Raw genomic sequence first — 19662 nt, forward strand, 5'->3', positions numbered from 1 at the left:
CATTTCTGGCTTGAAATATAATGGGGGAATTATATGCTGGCACAGTTGGAATTCTCCTTTCCAGGATGAAACATCATGCTGTCAGCATTTGGATTTTAACTCACTTTCCACAGGAGAGCTCTTCTGCGCAATGATCACGAGAATGTTAGATGTCACTATTCATTGTGTTGGGTTTCATTGGCTCAGAATGGATGCCAGTGTAGTCCCTATATCTCTGCCTGTGAATATTGATCCATCCAGTTGCTCGTGGAAATATTGAAGGGGGAAAAGATTGTGCTCTTTTGGACACCCTCAATTTTTTACCCGGCAGAGAAAAGTCATCCTCTGTTCCCAATCTTGATAATTTTCCAGTAATCCTGGCTTGAAATGTGAGATCTTTTAGATCTCACATTTCAGACAATGTATTTTACAGACAGCACAGTAGACTGCTGTACAACAGTACTGCTCAATGTGGTGAAGCCTGAAGGAGCAAGGACAGTCTAAAGAAAACCTAAACTATTTAATTCATTTATCCTCATACATATGGCAAATGTTCCATTTATATCTATTAGGTTTATTAATGATTAAAGTGCTGGTAAATTCATCCGTGGCTTCCATGAGCCACCCTCAGCTTAGCGCTCTACTATAGTGTTTGGACATTGGACCTTAGAACAGCCACTTCACTTCAAATCGGATCCAATACATGACCATTTTGGTGTTGGGTCTGGCATATGACTCCCTCCATCCTGCCATAAAAAGTTGAGCTGGGTCTTCTCAAACTCGTCCCTGTCTAGCTCCACACCCAATCTCCTATCGGGCCTTCATCCATCCCATGAAATGTTAGGTCAGATCCCTGGATCCTCACATTTGGTGTAATCTTCAGATCTCAATGGAGCAGAAGGGAGATATGATCAGGCCAATGGCCTTGTCTCCTCCTTCCTGCACCAATGAAAGGAGGAACAGACTATGCCTATCTACCCTCCCACTCCAAGCTCAATAAGGAAACTAACTGTCTTAGGAGAATGGTGCATTTGTGAGAGAAACTATCTGTAGGTGGGGGGAGGGGGGGGGGGAATGACGTACATGGGGGAGAGAGAGAGCAAGGCCAAAGGAGTAAAGAGGACAGAGAGAGTATGGAGAAAAGAGTGGGAGAGGGAAGTATGAGTGGGACAGAGGAAATGAGGAGAGACTGTATATATGAAAGAAAAGGAGAAAGATATTGGGGTGAGGGAGAAATGAGTATAAGGGAGAGAGAATCATTAAGCTCTCATATCTCACTATACATCCTTCTCTCTCAAACCACACTGAATACACCCATCCAGCTTCTCATTGCTTTGTTCTCCTCTGGGTCCTCACTTTCCCACTCTCCCCCCACCCATTTCAACCGCGACTCAAAAAAGGTTTTCTTAATGTCTAGGGTTGAAATGAGTGTAAATAAATCATCTGAAAACAGTCCTTTGCTAATAATGGTACAAAGAATGTCAAAGATACAAGGAGACAGAATTATAAATATCCAGTGAGCATTGGGCTAACAGGGTTATTGTGATAGCAGCATTTCTTTAAATGATCCTATTTAAAGTTACAAATGCAAAGCACGTCTCAATCCACCTTTAAAAATGAAAACCAAACATGTTTTTCTTTTCTTTGAACCATTTCAAAAATTAGTACTCTATGATTTAGCCATGCCATTAAAATCATCGTTCATTTGGAATTAATTCTTATAATCACTCAACAGCCCTATTATAAAAAGCTCACTATTAAATATGCTATGGAGATTGAGTAATGGCTTGTAAGAATCAGTCCTCTTTATAGTTCTCCAGTCATGGTCGCCCATTACTATTGAGTAGATTAGACGCATGTGCTCTGAAGTTCAGAAGAATAAGAGGTGATCATGTTAGATGATATGAGAATGTTTCCCCTGACAGGTGAAACCAAGGACTTGTGGGGGGGGGGGGGGGGGGGTGGCAGGGTACACAACATCAGGATAAATAAAATCTCCATTTAAGAATAGTTAAGGAGAAATTTCTCCCACAAATTATGAATTCTTGGAATTTTCTACCCCATAGAAATGCGGATGCTAAGCTATTCAGTATATTCTTGTATGTATAGATTTTTGGACTGCAGAGGAACCAAGGTTTAAGGAGGAGTAGGCAGGAAAGCAGAGTTCACACCAACATTCGGATCACCCTTGGCCTTAATGATTGTAGAACAAGCTAAGCACCAGATAGCCAACTCTTGCCACTGTTTCTTCTTCTTTTCTTATGGTCTTCTCCTGGTCCTACAAGTTCTGCATGTGTCACTGCCAGTGGGTGGATCCTGGAACATACTCTAGAATTTGGGCCCGCTGCATGCAGACAAAACCCAGTAAAGATTATCCCCACTACATGCAGAAGCAGGTCTAGGATTCCGCACAAAAATAAAAGAAATGCTTCCAGCTGGCAGTACCCCTCCTGGGGCAGTACAAATGAAATGTTAACTACAAGACGCATTGATGACATGAATGTAAAACACAGCATGCAGATGTACAGAACTCATTGGCTAGGCATGTGCTTGTGAATATGCTATTTTATATACTGATTAGCTACTTTAGTCCATTTAAGACTTAACATGAAAAATAATCAAAGCTGTATGCAGCCCTCACTCTTTCATGCTACACCCGTGGCTGTGTGTGTGCGCGCGCACTTGTGCAAGTGAACTGCTGGCTCGTGCGACAGGTCCATCAGCTGGGGCCATGCTGCATTACTCTCTGGTGGATGGCTGCACTTTCCTCTCTGTATTCAAGCCGCATGGATACAACAGCCCGAAATACAATGTCAGAGCGCTTGCAAAACTTAAGCAAATTCTTCCAAAGGATCAACAGACCACCCAGCCGATGTACAGTAAAAGTTAGTCAGTTACTTAAAATTGTCTGGTCCACATCTAACTTTTTGAGTTCACTTTGTTTTGCAGAAAGTGGTAGAAGAGGAATCAGAATTAACTTTCAAAACCAAACTGAATAAATATTTGGAAGGGAAAAATAAAATTATGAAAACAACAGGAGTGTGAGATTAATGGGATTATTCCTTCAAAAAGATGGCAAAGTATGATGTAGGGAATAGCAAACTTTGTGATTCTTGCAATAGTTTTCATTAATGGCCTCAGTGATGTATTTGACTGATTGGAGCCACTCACAGTTCAACTGCATAGTATCTAAAAATCACTTGGAGTTGCTTCTGATCAAATATGGATGGAGATTGTTGATATCTTTCCTGATTAAATGCTGGAAGGCGTGGGATTGTTGACATTTTCAGCATTGAAACAGAGTATCAGCATGGCACTTTCAATGTTTCTACTAAATATGGAATCTAAAATGAGCCACTGCTGAAGGAAATGATGCCACTGAACTATTAAAAATTGGTTCGCAATGTTGATCCTAGGGACAGGTTGAACAAAGGGTCAAGGGACAGATGCCACAGTGACACGTCATTCAGACCTGTTGTCTCTCAACTGTGACATCCCTAGTTTGATCCGGATTTCCGGTGCTGTCAGTGTGGAGTTTGTATCTTTTCTCCATGAAGATGTATGCTTCTGCTGCATGTTGCCATTTCCTCCCATATCCTCGAGATTTTGACAAATTGACTGGAGTTCTTTGAGGACAAAACAAGCCCAGTGGATAGGTAGATGCTGTGTACTTGGATTTCCAGAAGGTGTTTGATAAGGTGCCATAGAAAAGATATCCATATGATAAGGATGCGTGGAGTTAGGAGTAAGGTATTAACATGAATAGAGGATTAGTTAACTAATAGAAAGCAGAAATTTGGGATAAATGGATGTTTCTCTGGTTGGCAATCAGTGATAACCAGAGAGCCACAGGAGTTGCTGCTGGGCCTGTAACCTTTCACTATATTCATTAATAATTTGACACTAAATTAAGTAGAATAGGAGAGAGTAAGAGAGTCTGCAGAGAGATTTAGACAAGTTGAGTGAGTGGGCAAGGTTCCAGCAGTTGGAGTACAATCCTGGTAAATGCGAGGTCATTCACTTTGGAAAGGAAAATGAATCAGCTTATTATTTAATTGATGAAAGAGAGCAGCATGCTGTTGTGTAAGGGTCTTGGGATTGCTTGTGCGTGAATGGTAACATGTTACCATGCAGGAAGGCAAATTGAATGTTGGCCTTCATTGTCGAAGAATTGAAGTTAAGAGCAGGGAGATTCTGCTCAACTGTTCAAGGTAGTGGTGAGGCCGCTCCAGGAGTACTGTACACAGTTCTGGTCTCGCTACTTGAAGAAGGATATGCTGGCTTTGAAGGTAGCGAAGAAGAAATTCACCAACTTGGTTGTGGAGATGGAGGAATTAGCTTCTGAGTAGAGACTGAGTCTCCTGGGAGTATATGCACCAGAATTCAGAGGAATGAGAGGGAATCTTATAGAAACATATAAAGCTATGAGAGTGAAAGATAAGATAGAGATAAGCAAGTTGTTTCTACTGGTAGATAAGACTAGAAGTAGGGGACGTAGCCTCAAATTCAGGGGGAGTAGATTTAGGATGGAGTCAAGTCAAGTTTATTGTCATCTGATTGCACAAGTACAATCCAACGAGCAGTTTTCTCAGCTCCTCAGTGCAAAACATGCAGAAATACAACCAGACATAACACATATACAAACAAGCAATACATATGCAGAACAGGTAATCAAATATACAAATAAATAAATTTTGTTTCATAAATATGAGATTCTCGGATGGTTAGTGTGAGCAGTTCCTTTGGTCATTCAGCATTCTCACTGCCTGTGGGAAGAAGCTGTTCCTCATCCTGTTAATGCTGGCTCTGATATTCCTGTATCTCTTTCCTGATGGGAGCAGCTGAAATTTGCTGCGTGTGGGGTGGAAGAGTCCTTAATGATTTTGTGCACCCTCTTCAGATAACAATCCTGATAAATCATGTTAATGGAGAGAAGGGAAACTACAGTAATCTTCGTTACCACTCATGGTCCTGTGGATTGACCTCGGATCCATCTCTACCAAACAAGGATGCAGCCAGTCAGGATGCTCTCGACAGAGCTCTTGTAGAAGGTTGACGTGATGGTGGCTGGTAGCCTTGCCCGCTTCAGTCTTCTCAGGAATTGCAGTCATTGTTGTGCCTTCTTGATGAGTGAGGAGATGTGTGTTCACGATAGGTCACTAGTTAAGTGAACATCAAGGAACTTGATGCTCTCTACTCTCTCCACCACAGTTTTTGATGAGGAGGATCTACTTTTCCCAGAGACTAGTGAATCTGTGAAATAAACTGCCCAATAAAAACAGCAGAGGTTGCTTTATTGAATATATATAAGACACAGTTAGATACACTTTTGCATAGTAACAGAAATAAGGGTGATGGGGAAAAGCAAGTAGGTAAATCAGATTCCATGGCCAGATGAACCATGATCTTATTGAATGATGAAGCAGGCTCGATGGGCCAGAGGGCCTGCTTCTGCCCTGATGTCCTATGTACTGGATGGTCAAAGTAAATTGTCCCTTTTTATATATAATTGTAGAAGAATGAAAGAAAAGTTGATAAGAATGTGTGAGAAAACAAGTAGCAGAGCTCAAGAGAAATGAGGAGAGAAAAATGGGAGCTGGCATGGATTAATGGACCCAATGGCCTCTTTATGTACCTTAACAAGTAGATGAATAAGATTTATGATGCAAGGACGTGGTGGGATTGAAAAGAGTCAAGTGAGAGGCAAAGTTAACAAGGACACAATGATTTTGGTGCTGAGGAATAATCTGGTTTTCAAAAAGCTGAAGATGTTATGAAGAACAGAGGTAAAGAAAGAAAGGAAAAACCACAGTTATGTGTAAGGAAGGAGCACGATGAGGGGTAATATGGTTCTAGCAAGCTTTTCTTGGACTTATAACCTTCTTACTGTGTGTGTGTAAAAGAAATTACCTTGGTCCTCTATCTATAAACCACATCGTATAAATAAACTTCTTGACAGGGAAGATAATTAAATAATGAGTGGAAACAAATTGAAGGTTAACAATTGCAGTTAGTCTTTAGTCACTGGCTGCAATCAATTATTCATTTTTCATCTGTTAAGTTATGCAACTCAATGCCTTCTTCTCATCATCTCATTCGTATCTCTCTTCCTGTGTGAGCTACTATGTGTGTGTACCCTCTCTTGAAATACTCGTCTCATTCTCGAGGGAGCACAAAACACATGGGACTGACAGGATGGCAATAATGGATTTTCCCAATGGCGGGTACATCGCCAGCTGTTGCTGCCGTCTGTTATTGGTATGAGCTGTTTGGGATATTTCATGAAGAACTTGGAAGAAAAAGAGACATCATGGAGTTTTCATTTGCAATTTTGTATGTACACATCTGGATTGAACAAAACTTTGTGTGCTTCAGAATAAATCCAAAGTGTACACTGAAGGATGTGCTGTCACTCGATGTGCCAAGGCAATAGAATTACATCAATAAAGCGTAGCCTCAAGTCTGGAAGAGCAAACACGGAAGCCAATGTTTAACGAAAGGTTTCTGATGCACTGGGGAAAAATTTTATGAATTACATAAAAAGAAAAGAATTTTCCAAATGATAAAAAGATGGTAGCAAATGAATATTTATTTCATCAGCTCCTCAGTCAAACTGACCTTTTTTAAGATGCTTTGTTTCATTTGGAGCCATTGATCACAAGGGGATCAGTTACAATGTGGAAAATGATCCCATATTTCAGGCAAGTCATTTGGTATGTGGAGTGGATAGCCCCAGGAAACTGGAGCTCACTTTCGTTCACTGAAGTGGTCCTGGCAGATTTTAAGCCTGTGGCCAGGGTGCTGCCAAATCTTCTCACTGCTTTGTCTTCATGGCACAATGCTTGTGGCCAGAAAAAAATGCAACCATGAGGATAAGAAAGGCCTTAAAGGGTGTTGTTTCATCAAAAGGGTGCATTACAGTGCTATTAGTTCAATTCTAACTGATGACCTTGTACATTTCAAATTTCAAATGTGTCTCTGCCCCTTGCTGATTACATTGCAAAATGCTGTTCCCCCAACACTCTCTGACCATTCCCACCTTCTCTACCTGATCTCACACAGCACTGCCTCTTGCAAGTGGAGTATAAAACCAAGTTGGCAGTGCCTGCCTTGGAGCTGTGCTCTAGCACTCAAGCACCACAAGTTGTTTTCCATAGGACTGAGGTCAAAGAGAACCCAGTGCCAGAAGTAATCTAATCTTGGTACTGGGTGCAGTAAAGAAATTAAGTTCTCTTACTCATCTCATGCCCTGTGCCCTGGGAGCCATTCTGATTCCACATGAAACTGCTTCACTACTTCTATGTGAATTATAAGATCTTAGAATTCAATGACGTCTTGCAATTGGGGTCCATGCTGAACAAAAATAACTGCCCTGGTTGCAGCTCTTGCAAAGTTGCTCAGATAATTGTGACCTGATGCTAGGTGTGTAATGAAGTGCAGCCTCTCCCACCTTCTGCTGTGCATGACATTGCTTCAGTCTTTAAGGCTGTTTATAATTGGCTGAGATAATAACATGCATCTCTTTGAAGTGGTGTTATTCTTCAAAATGCAATTCTTGCATATAAATCTCATGGTGCATCCACTTATCATTAACCACACGGGTGACTGCTTAATTTAAATTCAATGTTTTCCAGCAAGCTAAATATTTAAGTGTACGTTACGATTGAAAATATTGTTAACTTTTTTGTTTGTATTTTAGGGTGAACCTGGCTTTTGGGGTCCTCAGGGAGAACCTGGGTTGCCTGGCTTACCAGGAACAAAGGTAAGGTCATTGAAATGATGTTCAGAAGCCCACAATCTGAGGTCACTGGTCTTGTGCTCATTATGGGAGCATGACCCACTTGTTACATAGAAAAGGCACTATGCCCATTATCAGGGGGAAAGAGAAAAGATGTGCACTTCAGTTGAAAATAAAAGTTGCTATCAAATAGCACAATATAAATTGTTTTCAGAGCAGCTAATTTTACCTTTAAATTATGCCCCGGGCCTGAAAATGCCTCAAATCCAAGCTCAATATACACAATCAGAGTCCTTTTTGGTGAATTTAACATCATCTGAGTGCTACATGCTGCAGGGAAGTGGAGTTAAACATGAATTCAGTTACCAGTGGCAAAATCAGCAGATTTTCAATCTTCTTGTTACCCAAAGTCGGAGTCTGCGTATCTATTACTGCTTGTTTTGTCTTATTTCCAACAGGGAGAGAAAGGAGATGGAGGGCCACCTGGAAGAGGAGAAATCGGACTACCTGGCCCTTCAGGCCCCAAGGTCAGCTGAGGTTCCCAAGCAGAAAAGATTTCCTTATGCTCTCACTGCCATGCAATGCTGTATTCAATCCATCTGCCTCAATTTACACTCCACTCCGGGCTCCATTAGTTCTATATGGGGAACATACTGTGGCTTTGGATCAGGATAGCACAGTACGCCCTTCTGCCCACAAATTTCTGACAATCTATATAAATTTAATCCATAACAATCTAACCCTTCCCAACCTCACACCCACAAACTGTCTATTTATTTTTCATCCATGTGCCTAAGATCTTTTAAATGTCCCTATTGTACCAGCCTCCACCACCACTCCTGGCAATGCATTCCAGGCTCCAACCACGCTCTGTGAAAAAAACACTTACCACTGATATCTCCCCTGAATTTTCCTCTACCCTCCTTAAACAGATGTCCACTCGTATTTGCTTTTGTCACTCCAGTAAAATGGTGCTGGCTGCCCACCCTATTTAGGTCCCTCGTAATCTTATGCACCTCTATTAAGTCGTATCTCTTTCAACCTTTTTGTCCTGTATGCTCAAAGGATTAACATGCCTTCATCCTGAAAACACTTTCCACTATTAAAATGACACAGGAGACAATTGGCCTCTATGGTTCTGTTTCTCTGGATGTAGTTGATTGTACTAAGGACGGAGGAATCTGCAAGCCAGCACAGTTTTCTGCATGTTTCCTTGCAATGCTCTAGTGCGGACAGATTTGGCTGCAAGAAGAGTGGCCTCCAATTTGAGGAAGTTGTGATTCACCCAAAGGTGTTCTTTTTTTCTACTTACTTAATATGCCAAAAGTGTGCACAGAAAGCTGTCATTTAAGGACAGAAATTTCCTTCTGAGACCAACTACTCCATCTGTGTTGTTTCATGTGTATCCATTGACTAATGAAGTCAGATTTTCCAATAAATTTTAATTATTGGTAAGCACACATGGGAGCATGAAGTAGTTTGTAGCGATGTCATCACTTGGCCTGTCCCTTCCAAGTTTGAACTCAGGCTTGTACATTGTGACTTGATTAGCTGTCATCCACCTGAACATAAAGATGCAAGCACCTCAAGAAAGGGTTTGCTCGGTGAACTAATACAGTACTTCAACTTCCTAAAGCCACAGTAAGTTTGGTGAAGATATACAAACACCTGGAGCCCAGTGAGAGGCAAGAGGGGGTATTAGGGTGGTGCGGAGACCTCCTCCTTAACCGCATCAATCCTAGGAATATCAGTTGTACCTCATAATAGCCATGGTAAGGGGTTGGAGGTAAAGTGGTTGATGGTACCTCATTGTATCCCCAGAGCATAAGATATAAGTAGTGGGGGGGGGGAGGGGGGGGAGAGAGACAGTTGGTTGACATTCCTCACCATAACCCCCCACTCCCAAAAGAGGCATGATGACTGCTCCTCGTTGGAACTCTGGGGAGAGGGAATAGGTTGTACTTCACTTGAGCCTGGGGGTGGGTTGGAACCATCGGTACCTCACTATAGCCCTTGGGTTGATTGAGACAGTCTGTTCCTCATCGTAACTTCAAGCTGGGGTGGACCTGTCAGTAAATCAGTATAACTCTGAGGTAAGTGTTGGACCACTTGTTCACCACTATATTCTCGGGATGTAATTGGGTCTGTCTATGCTTCACTGTAATCCCGGGGTAGAGGGTAGAGCCATCTGTATATTCGTGAAACTAAGGAGTGGGGTGGATCTGTCTATACCTTACTGTAAGTCTGGCATGGGGAAGAATTACCTGCATGTTAATGAAACCCAGGGTTAAGGTACCTCACTATAACCCTGGGGTCTTTCTATGCCGCATTGTAATCCCGGGGTAGGGGGCAAAACCATCTCTATGTTGATGAAACCTAGGGATAGGCTGGGTCTGTACTTCATTGCAGCCCAGGGGTGGGTGGGTTGATCTGGGCCTCACTGTAACCCTGGGGTGAGGGTTGGACCATCTGTTTATCACTTTATCCCTGGAGTAGAGGTACTTATTTCTGTAACTCACTCGAACTCCTGAGTGGATTTGGACTGTCTCCCACCATAATCGCAGAAACTGGAGCCCAATGTATCTGGTTGGAGCCTGAGGAGGACCTGGAAGATATTAAAAGTGCCTCTCAAGTTATTGAGTTTATACTTTGCAGACTGTTGATGATAGAATTTAAAAAAACAGAAAAATTCCAACTATTTACAATTCTTCTCCAATATTAGCAGATTCCCTGCCAACAGCTTTAGTTAAATGAATACCGTTCCTCCAAATAGAAATCAAAATGAGATAGATCAAGATTAAATCCTCTCATTTTGATCTGCAGATTGAATCTGGAGAAATTCTGAATGCCACATATAGATTGCACATGTGAAAGCACAATAAACTGAGTTTATTAACTCTCTCTGTTCAGGAGTTGCTTTAATGGTTTCTCCTCATTTTCCCTTCCTGTTCCTGCTATTCTTTGCCGTGATGTGGAACAGGGCGAGCCAGGTGATCTGGGGATGCCGGGGCGACACGGAGTAAAGGTCAGTCCATTGGCACTTCTCGAGCTTCTTATTTTATCGCAGTCATCAGGAATGACATCAAAAGCGTAGTTGAGTTGAAATTAGCCTGGGTGTTCTTGGTTAAAGAATGTCATGTCCACTCAGAGGAAAAAGCTGTACTTTTATGATAATTGCAGAAGGCTTAAGAGTCTGCCAAAGCCACCCAACACTAGGCCTTCTGATCGTGGAAAAACAGCGAATGTAAAGGCAGTTATTCTCAAGTTTGTTTAACTAACCTTGTTGAAAGCTTCAAGGACAGATTCAGAAAGTGGACTCCAATCTGCCTGGGGGGATTGGGGGTAGAATCAGAGGTAGAGCAACTCTCTCTACCTCCTCCATAAAGGCAATGCCGCTGAAAGCAGCTGTGAAGGGGTGGGCTGATGACATCACAATGACGTCGTCCACCCGCGACCAGGAGCAGGAATTTTAAAATCCCGTATGCCATAATATAGCTAATTACATTGCGCAGGAGATCTGCCTGAGTCCTCAGACTCCTTGAACAGATCTCCAGCAGCGCTCTTACCTGCTCTTCGGTCGCCATTTCAGGTGTAGCCCACTTTCCCTTCTCGGTGCATATGGATGACATCACGGTGATGGGCGGAGCTACTGCACCACTCACCCCTCCTCCCTCAGCTCCAGAAGACAGTTCCAGATGCTGCTCAGTGAAAAAGCAACACTGGATCAGCCTTGTAGGTTTTTTTCATAAAAATAAGTTTAACAATTTTTTCTTTTCGCTTAACCACCTTCTAGGCAGTGTTACACCATATAAACGCCTACTGACACATCAAATTCCTTCTAAATGTACCTCCTTCATTGCTAAACCAATCATTTAATCAATGACCTTCCTTTGTAATTCATTACATGCCTATTGAGCCTGAATTCAATGGTTCAGAAACTGGGCCCATTTACAGGTTTTTGTTTACCTTGATTACACATAAAAGCTGTTTTGTGCAAATTAGAAAATTTGTGCAGTCATTTTGGGATCAAATAGCATGGAGAAATTGGCCTGGGGAAAAGAAAACCAGAAAGCCCTGGGAGTGAGATAACAATGAAATGGTTGGTCAATTAAATACTTTAACCAATGTTGTGGTTTGTTTGCGATGTTCCGAGTGGGTATTGACATCTGCAAAACATCTTATCAGACCAAAAGAGTGTGAATTCCAGCTTCTAGGCAAAATTGTTTTGTCCAATTTCCCTTTTATTTTAACTTTTTTACCTGGTATCTTGTCATGGAGTATAATATCATCCCATACGTTCTTCAAAGTTGTCTATTTTATTCTCGTGGGTAATCTAATTTATTCTTATTGCTGGTTAGTGTATTTTGCATACCTATCTAAATGCAGTAAGCAAGAAGTTCAGTGTATTTGTACATTGTATGACAATATACTCTCATCCCATCTGACAAGGATTCAGAAATGTTAGTCTCCAGTAGCAACTGCACCACTAAATCCAGGTCCTTGCCTTCAAGGGTGGAATTACGAGTCATCCATGTCAGTAAATGAATGTTGATGATCTGCCCACAAGATTGTTCTCATCTGGTGTACATATGTTTATGTATGTAATTCAATTGGCTCAGCAGAGGCTGAGTGTACTACACAGGTTTCACTGGCGTAAAGGCTTTTGTTATATCTATGCAAGTTGTGTGGCAAAATTGTGATGTCAAACACTTTTAAAGCAACAGTTCAAATCTACTATTGTCTCAACTTTGAAACCAAACTGATGCAGTCCATTTGATTAGTGCACCATTATTAATTTCCAACTGTCAGGATAGAGTTGAAAGTAGGTCAGTTCTCTTATAGCTTGTGTACTTGTGAGCAGAAGTTTGATTCTGTAAGCAAGTACACATATGACTTGCTCCCTGACTGCAGAATGTGAACAATAAGGAAAAGTAACCCACATGACTCTAAATTTGTTGAAATGGAAGATGGAAGTTTGTTGAAGTAGCAGACAGTTTGAAGTTTGGATAACCAATTGAAGAGAAAATGGTGGCACAGTTCCCAGAACCTCTGTCTCACAGACCCAGTGACCCATGGTCAATCCTGATGTCAAGCATTTTTTTTGGGTGGAGTATATATGTTCTCTCTATGGGTTCCCTCAGGCTGCTCCAGTTTTCTCTCGCATCCCAAAAGTGTATAGAATGGCAGGTAATTTGCTGCATTAAATTGCCTTAATTCTGCAAATGAGGAGTGGTATCCAAAGCACAGTTGATGGGAATATGAAGAAAATAAAATGAGATCAATGTGGACTGGTGATTGGTGCGGATTGGGTTGACAAAGAAAATGTGTTAATGCTGCATGACTCTCCAACAATACTCCACCTTGAGTGCTGGAATTCATACTGAGTAACAAACAATGAAAGCTCCAAATCCAAAAGCTGTCAGCAGACCATTACAAAGGGGTATGTACTACCTGGGATCATGGCATCACTACACAATTGTTTAGTGAAGAGAAGTATTCCATGACTTTGAAACAGCCTGCAGAATTGCTCAGTACCTTTCTGCCATACGTTCCATTTAGACTCTAATGACAACATGAAGCAATCCAGCTCTCCTTTTTGAATAGATTGAGCTTAAGTTCCCATGGGTTTTGTGTTTCCTCAGCAATGGCCAACATTTTAAACCATTAAAGTAGAGAGGCAGGTGTACCCTGGTCAGTGATTAGTCTCACACCTGTCGGACGTGATGTCACAACTTCCAGACAGTCTAGACTTGACAGCTCCAGAGGAAATATTAAGGACTAATTTAATCCACAAAAGTATCATAAGGAAAACATCAAATTCTGTATCCTGGTTGATGGAAGCTGCATTGAACTCAAGGAAGACTAGGTCTTTCACACCTCGTCACTGAAGTTCCCCTGTGGTTCTATTACAGATATCTCAGAAAACAAAGATACATGTGATGGAAAGGTAGTACTTTCAGAATGAAATATTCTCCCAATGAAGCCAGGTTAAGGCTTGATAATAAGTTTCTTGCCTTTTAGCAAGAGACAATATTTTAAATTTGTGATCCCCATTTTTACTGTGTGCTTCAACTCTCCCTGAAGGGAATTGTTCAGTTGATGTCAATTGCCTCACATCTTGGAAAAATGTTAGACAGTGTCTGTACCACATAAGAGAGTGCTAACCAAGGCAACCTTTGCTATATCATTCTGTAAGAAGGGTGATCAGTTTAAGAATTACAGCAGAGCCTCCCACCAACTGTCTGAGAGATGAGGTCTTGTCAGTAGCTTCTTATCGAAACATAAAGGAAGAGAGTCTAAAAGCCAAGCATAACTCCCGAGGAATACTAATTTTCAAACTGTCTATGATATTGGCATAGATCATTTAATTACAGGCTGTGGAAATTAAACTAGAACTCAAGTAAAGGTTATAGAAATTATCCATGTTTCCTTACTGTTGAAAACAGTGAAAGTAGTTTTCTACCCTCAGCATGGAATGAGACCATTGAGCCTCTCTGACTCTATTGGCTTTTTGAAGACTACCCATAACATGTAAAAGAAACATTAAAGTCTAGGAAGCCGGCAGTTTCAGAGTATCCAAACATCTACTTCATCGTAACTACAAGTTTAACTTCTATTATCTGGTGCTCTGTGATCCAGCAACTCCCGTGGTTCATCACATTGTGAAACTGCTGCCATTAATGCAAACTCCTTATAGACAGCGCAGGATTCAAACTCCTGTCCCAATCGCTGGCACTGTAAAGGTGTTGCGCTAACTGCTACACTAACCGGGATTTGAATTGTGACATATTTGATCCCTTTAGCTCAGAAAATGGGTCTGATCGAGGCACCTACCACACCTTTGACTGTTATTTTCTATTTTCTGGCATTTTCTGTGTCCAGCAATGGCCAGGTCCCAACGTCGCCAGATTAAAAAGGTTCATCCTGTATTATCCTTGGTATTCCTGCCTCTGATTCTTTAAGCAATGCAAGATACATTCCATCTGACACAGATGATATATCAAACTTCAGAAAGGAGTCATAATTTTAGTACATCTTATACAAATATTATCACCAGTTTATAACCTCTCTTTTAAACATAGCGTTCAAGTCATATGATTCCTTCTCAAAACAAGTCACGTTGTCTGCTTCTGAAGACTTAATGTGCCAAATCTACAGCTTTTTCCATCGTTCATATTTTCCACTTTTTGGCCTGAAGTTTTAGCTCCGTTGGGTTGTAATTCAATTAAATGTAGCATAATTTTCACAAAAGATCACAGAGTTTTCTGCTCAGTTGCAAATGACTCTCCAGAGATAAATGAATCACAATCGGGAGTTTCTCCTCAACTGCACACAAATACTTGGGGAACAATGATAATAATCACCATCAAAAACATATCAATGTTTCCTTTAATTTACAACTCAACCCACAAAAGTATTCCAGTGGAAACAGGAATAGATCTGTAATTTTTTTTTTGTTGATTAATTTTTAGTCCTTTAAAATTGGATTGATACTGATTAAAAATGTGCACAGCCTAATGAAAAATCTACGTTTACCCAAGTTAATCAAACTGTTACGATTAAATATATGAAGGAAGATGATCCTCTGGTCTCTGGCTCCTTAAATGAAAATATAAAATAATATAAAACTGGCCAGATTTGCTTGTTAATGAAAAATCTTATTTGTGGAAGAACTGAACAAGAGCCTCGATTGACTGCAATAGTCAGCATCTCACAAAGTTCACAAGCCCCTGCTTATTGAAAAGAAAAGTTTTAAGATTCAATGTAATTTCATCAATCTCTCTCTCTCTATTTCCTGCATATTTATTTTTTCCTGTTTTTTTTAGATTCCTCCTGATTAATAACTGAACAGTTATTCTTGACAGTTGTTGTAACCTCCCTTTTTTCTGACCTCCTCTTTATGATAAATTTTCTGTCATTTGGGACACAGTAGCTTTGGCTGCTTTACCAATCCCCTTCAGCACAATCTCTAAGTGTTTAGCAAATCTATCTCTTTGTTGACTGCTTTCCACTGATTATTTCCTATTTCATGCCCTTTCTGGTCTATCTTCACTTAGGAAGTAAGGCCCAAAGCTATGTTTCAGCTTCTGAAATTACCAAACTTCAGCTTTTTCTCAATCGAGCAGGTTAATCTTTATAGTTTTTGGTGGGTGGGGGGGGGGGGGGGGTTTGTTGGATCATATTTACTCTAAACTGATAGTTTTTACTATTAACCAGATGGACTACTGTAACAAACTGCACTGGCCAATTTTATTTCTCAACACAAAATGCTTTTATTGAGGGACCAGAGACATTTTATAAAATAAAAGAGCCAATGTAGGCCAGTTAGGATGAATGTGAGAAATCGGGTGCACTGTTGTGGAGTTGTTTGAAGAGAGCAGAGCATTTTGCTGAAATGGGGTTCCCAAAGGGGAGAAGATGGACTGCCAACCAGGAAATAAAGCTGTTTAGTCCTGAGGTGACAATTTGCATGGATGCAGATTTCATCAATAAAGGCATGAGATATGGATGGTGTTAGATGGTAGAAGTTTGCCTCTTCCCAAATGGAGATTTAGCAGCATGGACATCTCAGAAAAACTCAGGTCAAATGGGAATCCAATCATACACTGTCTGGCTCCGCCTTGGGTAGTACCTCTCAAAAGGGTTATAAAAATTGCAAAATTAAAGAGTTGATGACTGAAAGATTCTGACTTCTCTCTTCCTTTACCACTCATCCAAGACCAAGATACTTGGTGAGCAATCTGACAGAGTAGGTAGTATTAGGGGTGGTGAGGCAGTAAAGGTGGGTGTCATTAGTTTATGTGTAGAAGCTACATTACTGTTTAAAGGTGATAGTGGCAAGGAATGAAGGGAATGATCAGGTTGTAGGGTGGAGAAGGATATGGATGCTTTTGAGTCAATATTCTAGAAATAAATCAAGGGTAAAGGTAGGCAATGTTATACAGGCTGAATTCAGCATGAATTTTTAAAAAAGCACATGTTGGGTGTAAGTACTCTGGTTCTGCCTGATGCCATTTCCTGAAGAGGGTGTTAGAGAAACCTTAATGGCAAGCAGGTTGCATCTTTATGAAGCATAATATCTATAATGCTTAATTGGAGAAAATTCAAATGAATTCAGGAAAGAACATCGTATAAGCTATCTGACATGTTAGGGGATAACAAGAGATGTATGTTCAAACACTGGATACTTGTCAATGAATAATGTTCCCAAAAGGCAACATAAAAATGATAAAATGAGGAAAGAGCTTAAGGGGGCCTTGGAACTTTTCAAGGTGTTGGTCGGACCACTTTTGGAGTACTACAGGCAGTTTTGGGCCCCATGTCTTAGGAAAGATGTGTTGGCATTGGAGAGGGTTCTAAGGAGGTATCCAAGAATGATCCAAGGGATGAGACGGTTAACATATGAGGAGCATTTGATGGGTCTGGCCCTGTACTCACTGAAGTTTAGAAGGTTGAGGGTGGATCTCATCGAAACATTCCAAATATTGAAAGGGCTGGTTGGAGTGGATGTGGAGAAGATGTCCCCAATAATGAGAGAGTCTAGGACAAGTGGGCACAACCTGAGAATAAAAGGGATGTCCCTTTAGAATAGAGATAAGGATAAATTTATTTGGTCAGAGGGTGTTGAATCTGTGAAATTTATGACCACAGATAGCTGCAGAGGCTAAGATATTGGGTATATTGAAAGTGGAGGTTGATAGGTTCTTAATTAGTAAGGATGTCAAAGGACATAGGTGAAGGGAGGAGAATGGGGTTGAGAATAAAAATATATCACCCATGATTTGATTGGCAGAGCAGACTTGATGGGTTGAATGGCCTAAATTCTGTTCCAAAATTTTATGGTCTGTGGGTCTAACTCTTTAATTTGTATGGTTTGAAGCAAGAACATTTAGGAAAAGATGTTGTAGCCAAGGTCAGGTCAGTAAGAGTGGAGCTTAGTGAGGGCCATCTGACATCTTGGAGCGCTGGGCCAGATGTGTAAAGAGGATGGTATGGACCATCGTGCAAAGACAACAGAGAATTCAAGGAGGATGAAAAACAACAATGAACCACGGCCACAATCAAAGTGAAAGCCACTAACAATTTTACTAGGGACGGTGCACTGAGATGGGAAGAAGGATGGGATTCAATATACTGCTGCAGAAAAGTAGAGAAGAATGGAGAGGAAAGGGATTTTAACGACATTTGGTTAATTATCAAATTATTTTGAGGAGATTCATGGTGGCAGATTCAAAGGGATTGGACTGGTCCCTGTTGCGAGAGTGCCATTTGCAATGTCAGCTGGCGTGAAGATGCTGAATGATTTGACATTTGTTGGGAATAGGAAGTCCAGGGAGTTGGCAATGTCTTTCATGAGTGAGGTAAGCTTGGGGAGGTCAGGAAAACAAATGGAGAACTAAAATAAAGTCAGGAGTTCAAGTCTAGGGTATCACACTAGAGTGGCTGGAGAGAGCATTGTCTTATTGGGCAAGGACAACAGGGAAAGCAGCATCTGGAACTGGCTGATGAACTTCACTGGTCCCCTTTCGCAACATATCACCACCTCGTCCATTCAACTCAGGGCACCTGAGCAACTGAATAGAATCTGGTTCAGTGCAATTCAGAACGTGTTCAGAGATGTTACTAGAATCACTGTGTCAGTGAACTGGAAAAAAACATTATCCTAAACAATCCAGTTCAGATGAAAAAGAAGGCCCTTGAAAGGAACTGAAGTAAAATCCCAATAAGGGTGAAACCATTAAATAAACGAAGCCATAGTTAAACACAGCCATAGTTTATTTTTAACTCCTTGGGGCTGACTCATTTATCATCTCTACAGTGGGCCCTGAAGCAGACAGTTATTTTGTGCATATGGTGCACATGTAACTCATCAAAATGCACACGGATGTTTACTTAACAGCTTCAATTAACGAAGCAGGCTGCATTCTTTCTCAGACCCATGTCCCACAGTCATTCACACTTTTCTTTCTTGTTGTTGCTTTTTGGCACATATGCCTGGTTTTCTCCCAGTTTTATTTCCTGGATGTGTTTGATGCATATTAATAGGGAGGCTACAAGGCTCAATCGCAAACCTATGGTATTTCACAGCTGCTACCTCAATGAAGCTGGTAGCAAGTTAGTTTTGTGTCTGGGGGAAGCGAATCTAAGTCCCAAGTGGAGTGTTAGGTTGCATTTTCTCCCACAGACACGATTCTCTCTGTTTGTTCTTTCATCTCAGCGAGCCACTGCCAAAATAATGTCATCAATCTACAAAACAGAGAGCAAGAAATAGCATCATCAAATGGTGAAAAGTGTTACAGCAACTAAGGAAAGTACAAGACTTGCTAAACACAGAATTAGAGAGATCCATTCGATAAGGCTCCAGGCCTGAAACGTTGACTGACCATTACTACCCATGGATGCTGTCTGACCTGCTGAGTTATTCCAGCAATTCATTATCTGTTCAAGTTCAGACAGCCATATTAATGGCAATGAAGTTGACGCCAAATCATGGCCATCATCTCTATTTACTCAAGACTTAGATGGGATAAATGGTCAATTTCAAGGGGCAGGTGCTGTTGAATCAACATGGCATGTTTATCAAAGTTCTATAGCATATTGCAATATTTTATCCCCAAAGCAATAGATTTTTTTTCCAAATTAAAAACGGCACTGAATGTAACTTGGTTCACGTGCAGAGCTCCAGATATCCAACTGTAGGTTAATTGGGTGTAAATAGGGTGGCACAAATGGCCTGTTACTGTGCTGTATGTTTAAATTTAAATATAGAGAGTCTGGTGGATGGCCACAGAAGCACTAATGAACATACTACCTGCCATTGGCATGAAATTCTCCTGCTCCATTTTGGCCCACAACACCAAGTCAGCCATTAAAGGGAGTGCTGAGCCCTGGTTCCATGGCCTTACCAGTGCTGCAGTTGGGAGTCTGGTGTCCATCCTTCTCCA

At 41.1% G+C, this 19662-nt stretch overlaps 1 protein-coding gene across 7 annotated transcripts in view; it reads left to right on the top strand.

Annotated features, from left to right (window-relative positions):
- The window catches only part of LOC138757692 (collagen alpha-1(XXV) chain), a 173623-nt gene that overhangs the window by 91305 nt on the left and 62656 nt on the right, over positions 1-19662 (top strand). For all 7 annotated transcript variants that reach the window (XM_069925401.1, XM_069925399.1, XM_069925404.1 and 4 more), the window contains 3 exons: positions 7679-7741; positions 8176-8244; positions 10698-10742. In XM_069925401.1, coding sequence (XP_069781502.1) covers positions 7679-7741; positions 8176-8244; positions 10698-10742 — 177 coding nt within the window. The remainder of the gene's footprint in view (positions 1-7678; positions 7742-8175; positions 8245-10697; positions 10743-19662) is intronic.

The sequence above is a fragment of the Narcine bancroftii genome, chromosome 3 (genome assembly GCF_036971445.1).
Source record: "Narcine bancroftii isolate sNarBan1 chromosome 3, sNarBan1.hap1, whole genome shotgun sequence".
Taxonomy (NCBI): domain Eukaryota; kingdom Metazoa; phylum Chordata; class Chondrichthyes; order Torpediniformes; family Narcinidae; genus Narcine; species Narcine bancroftii.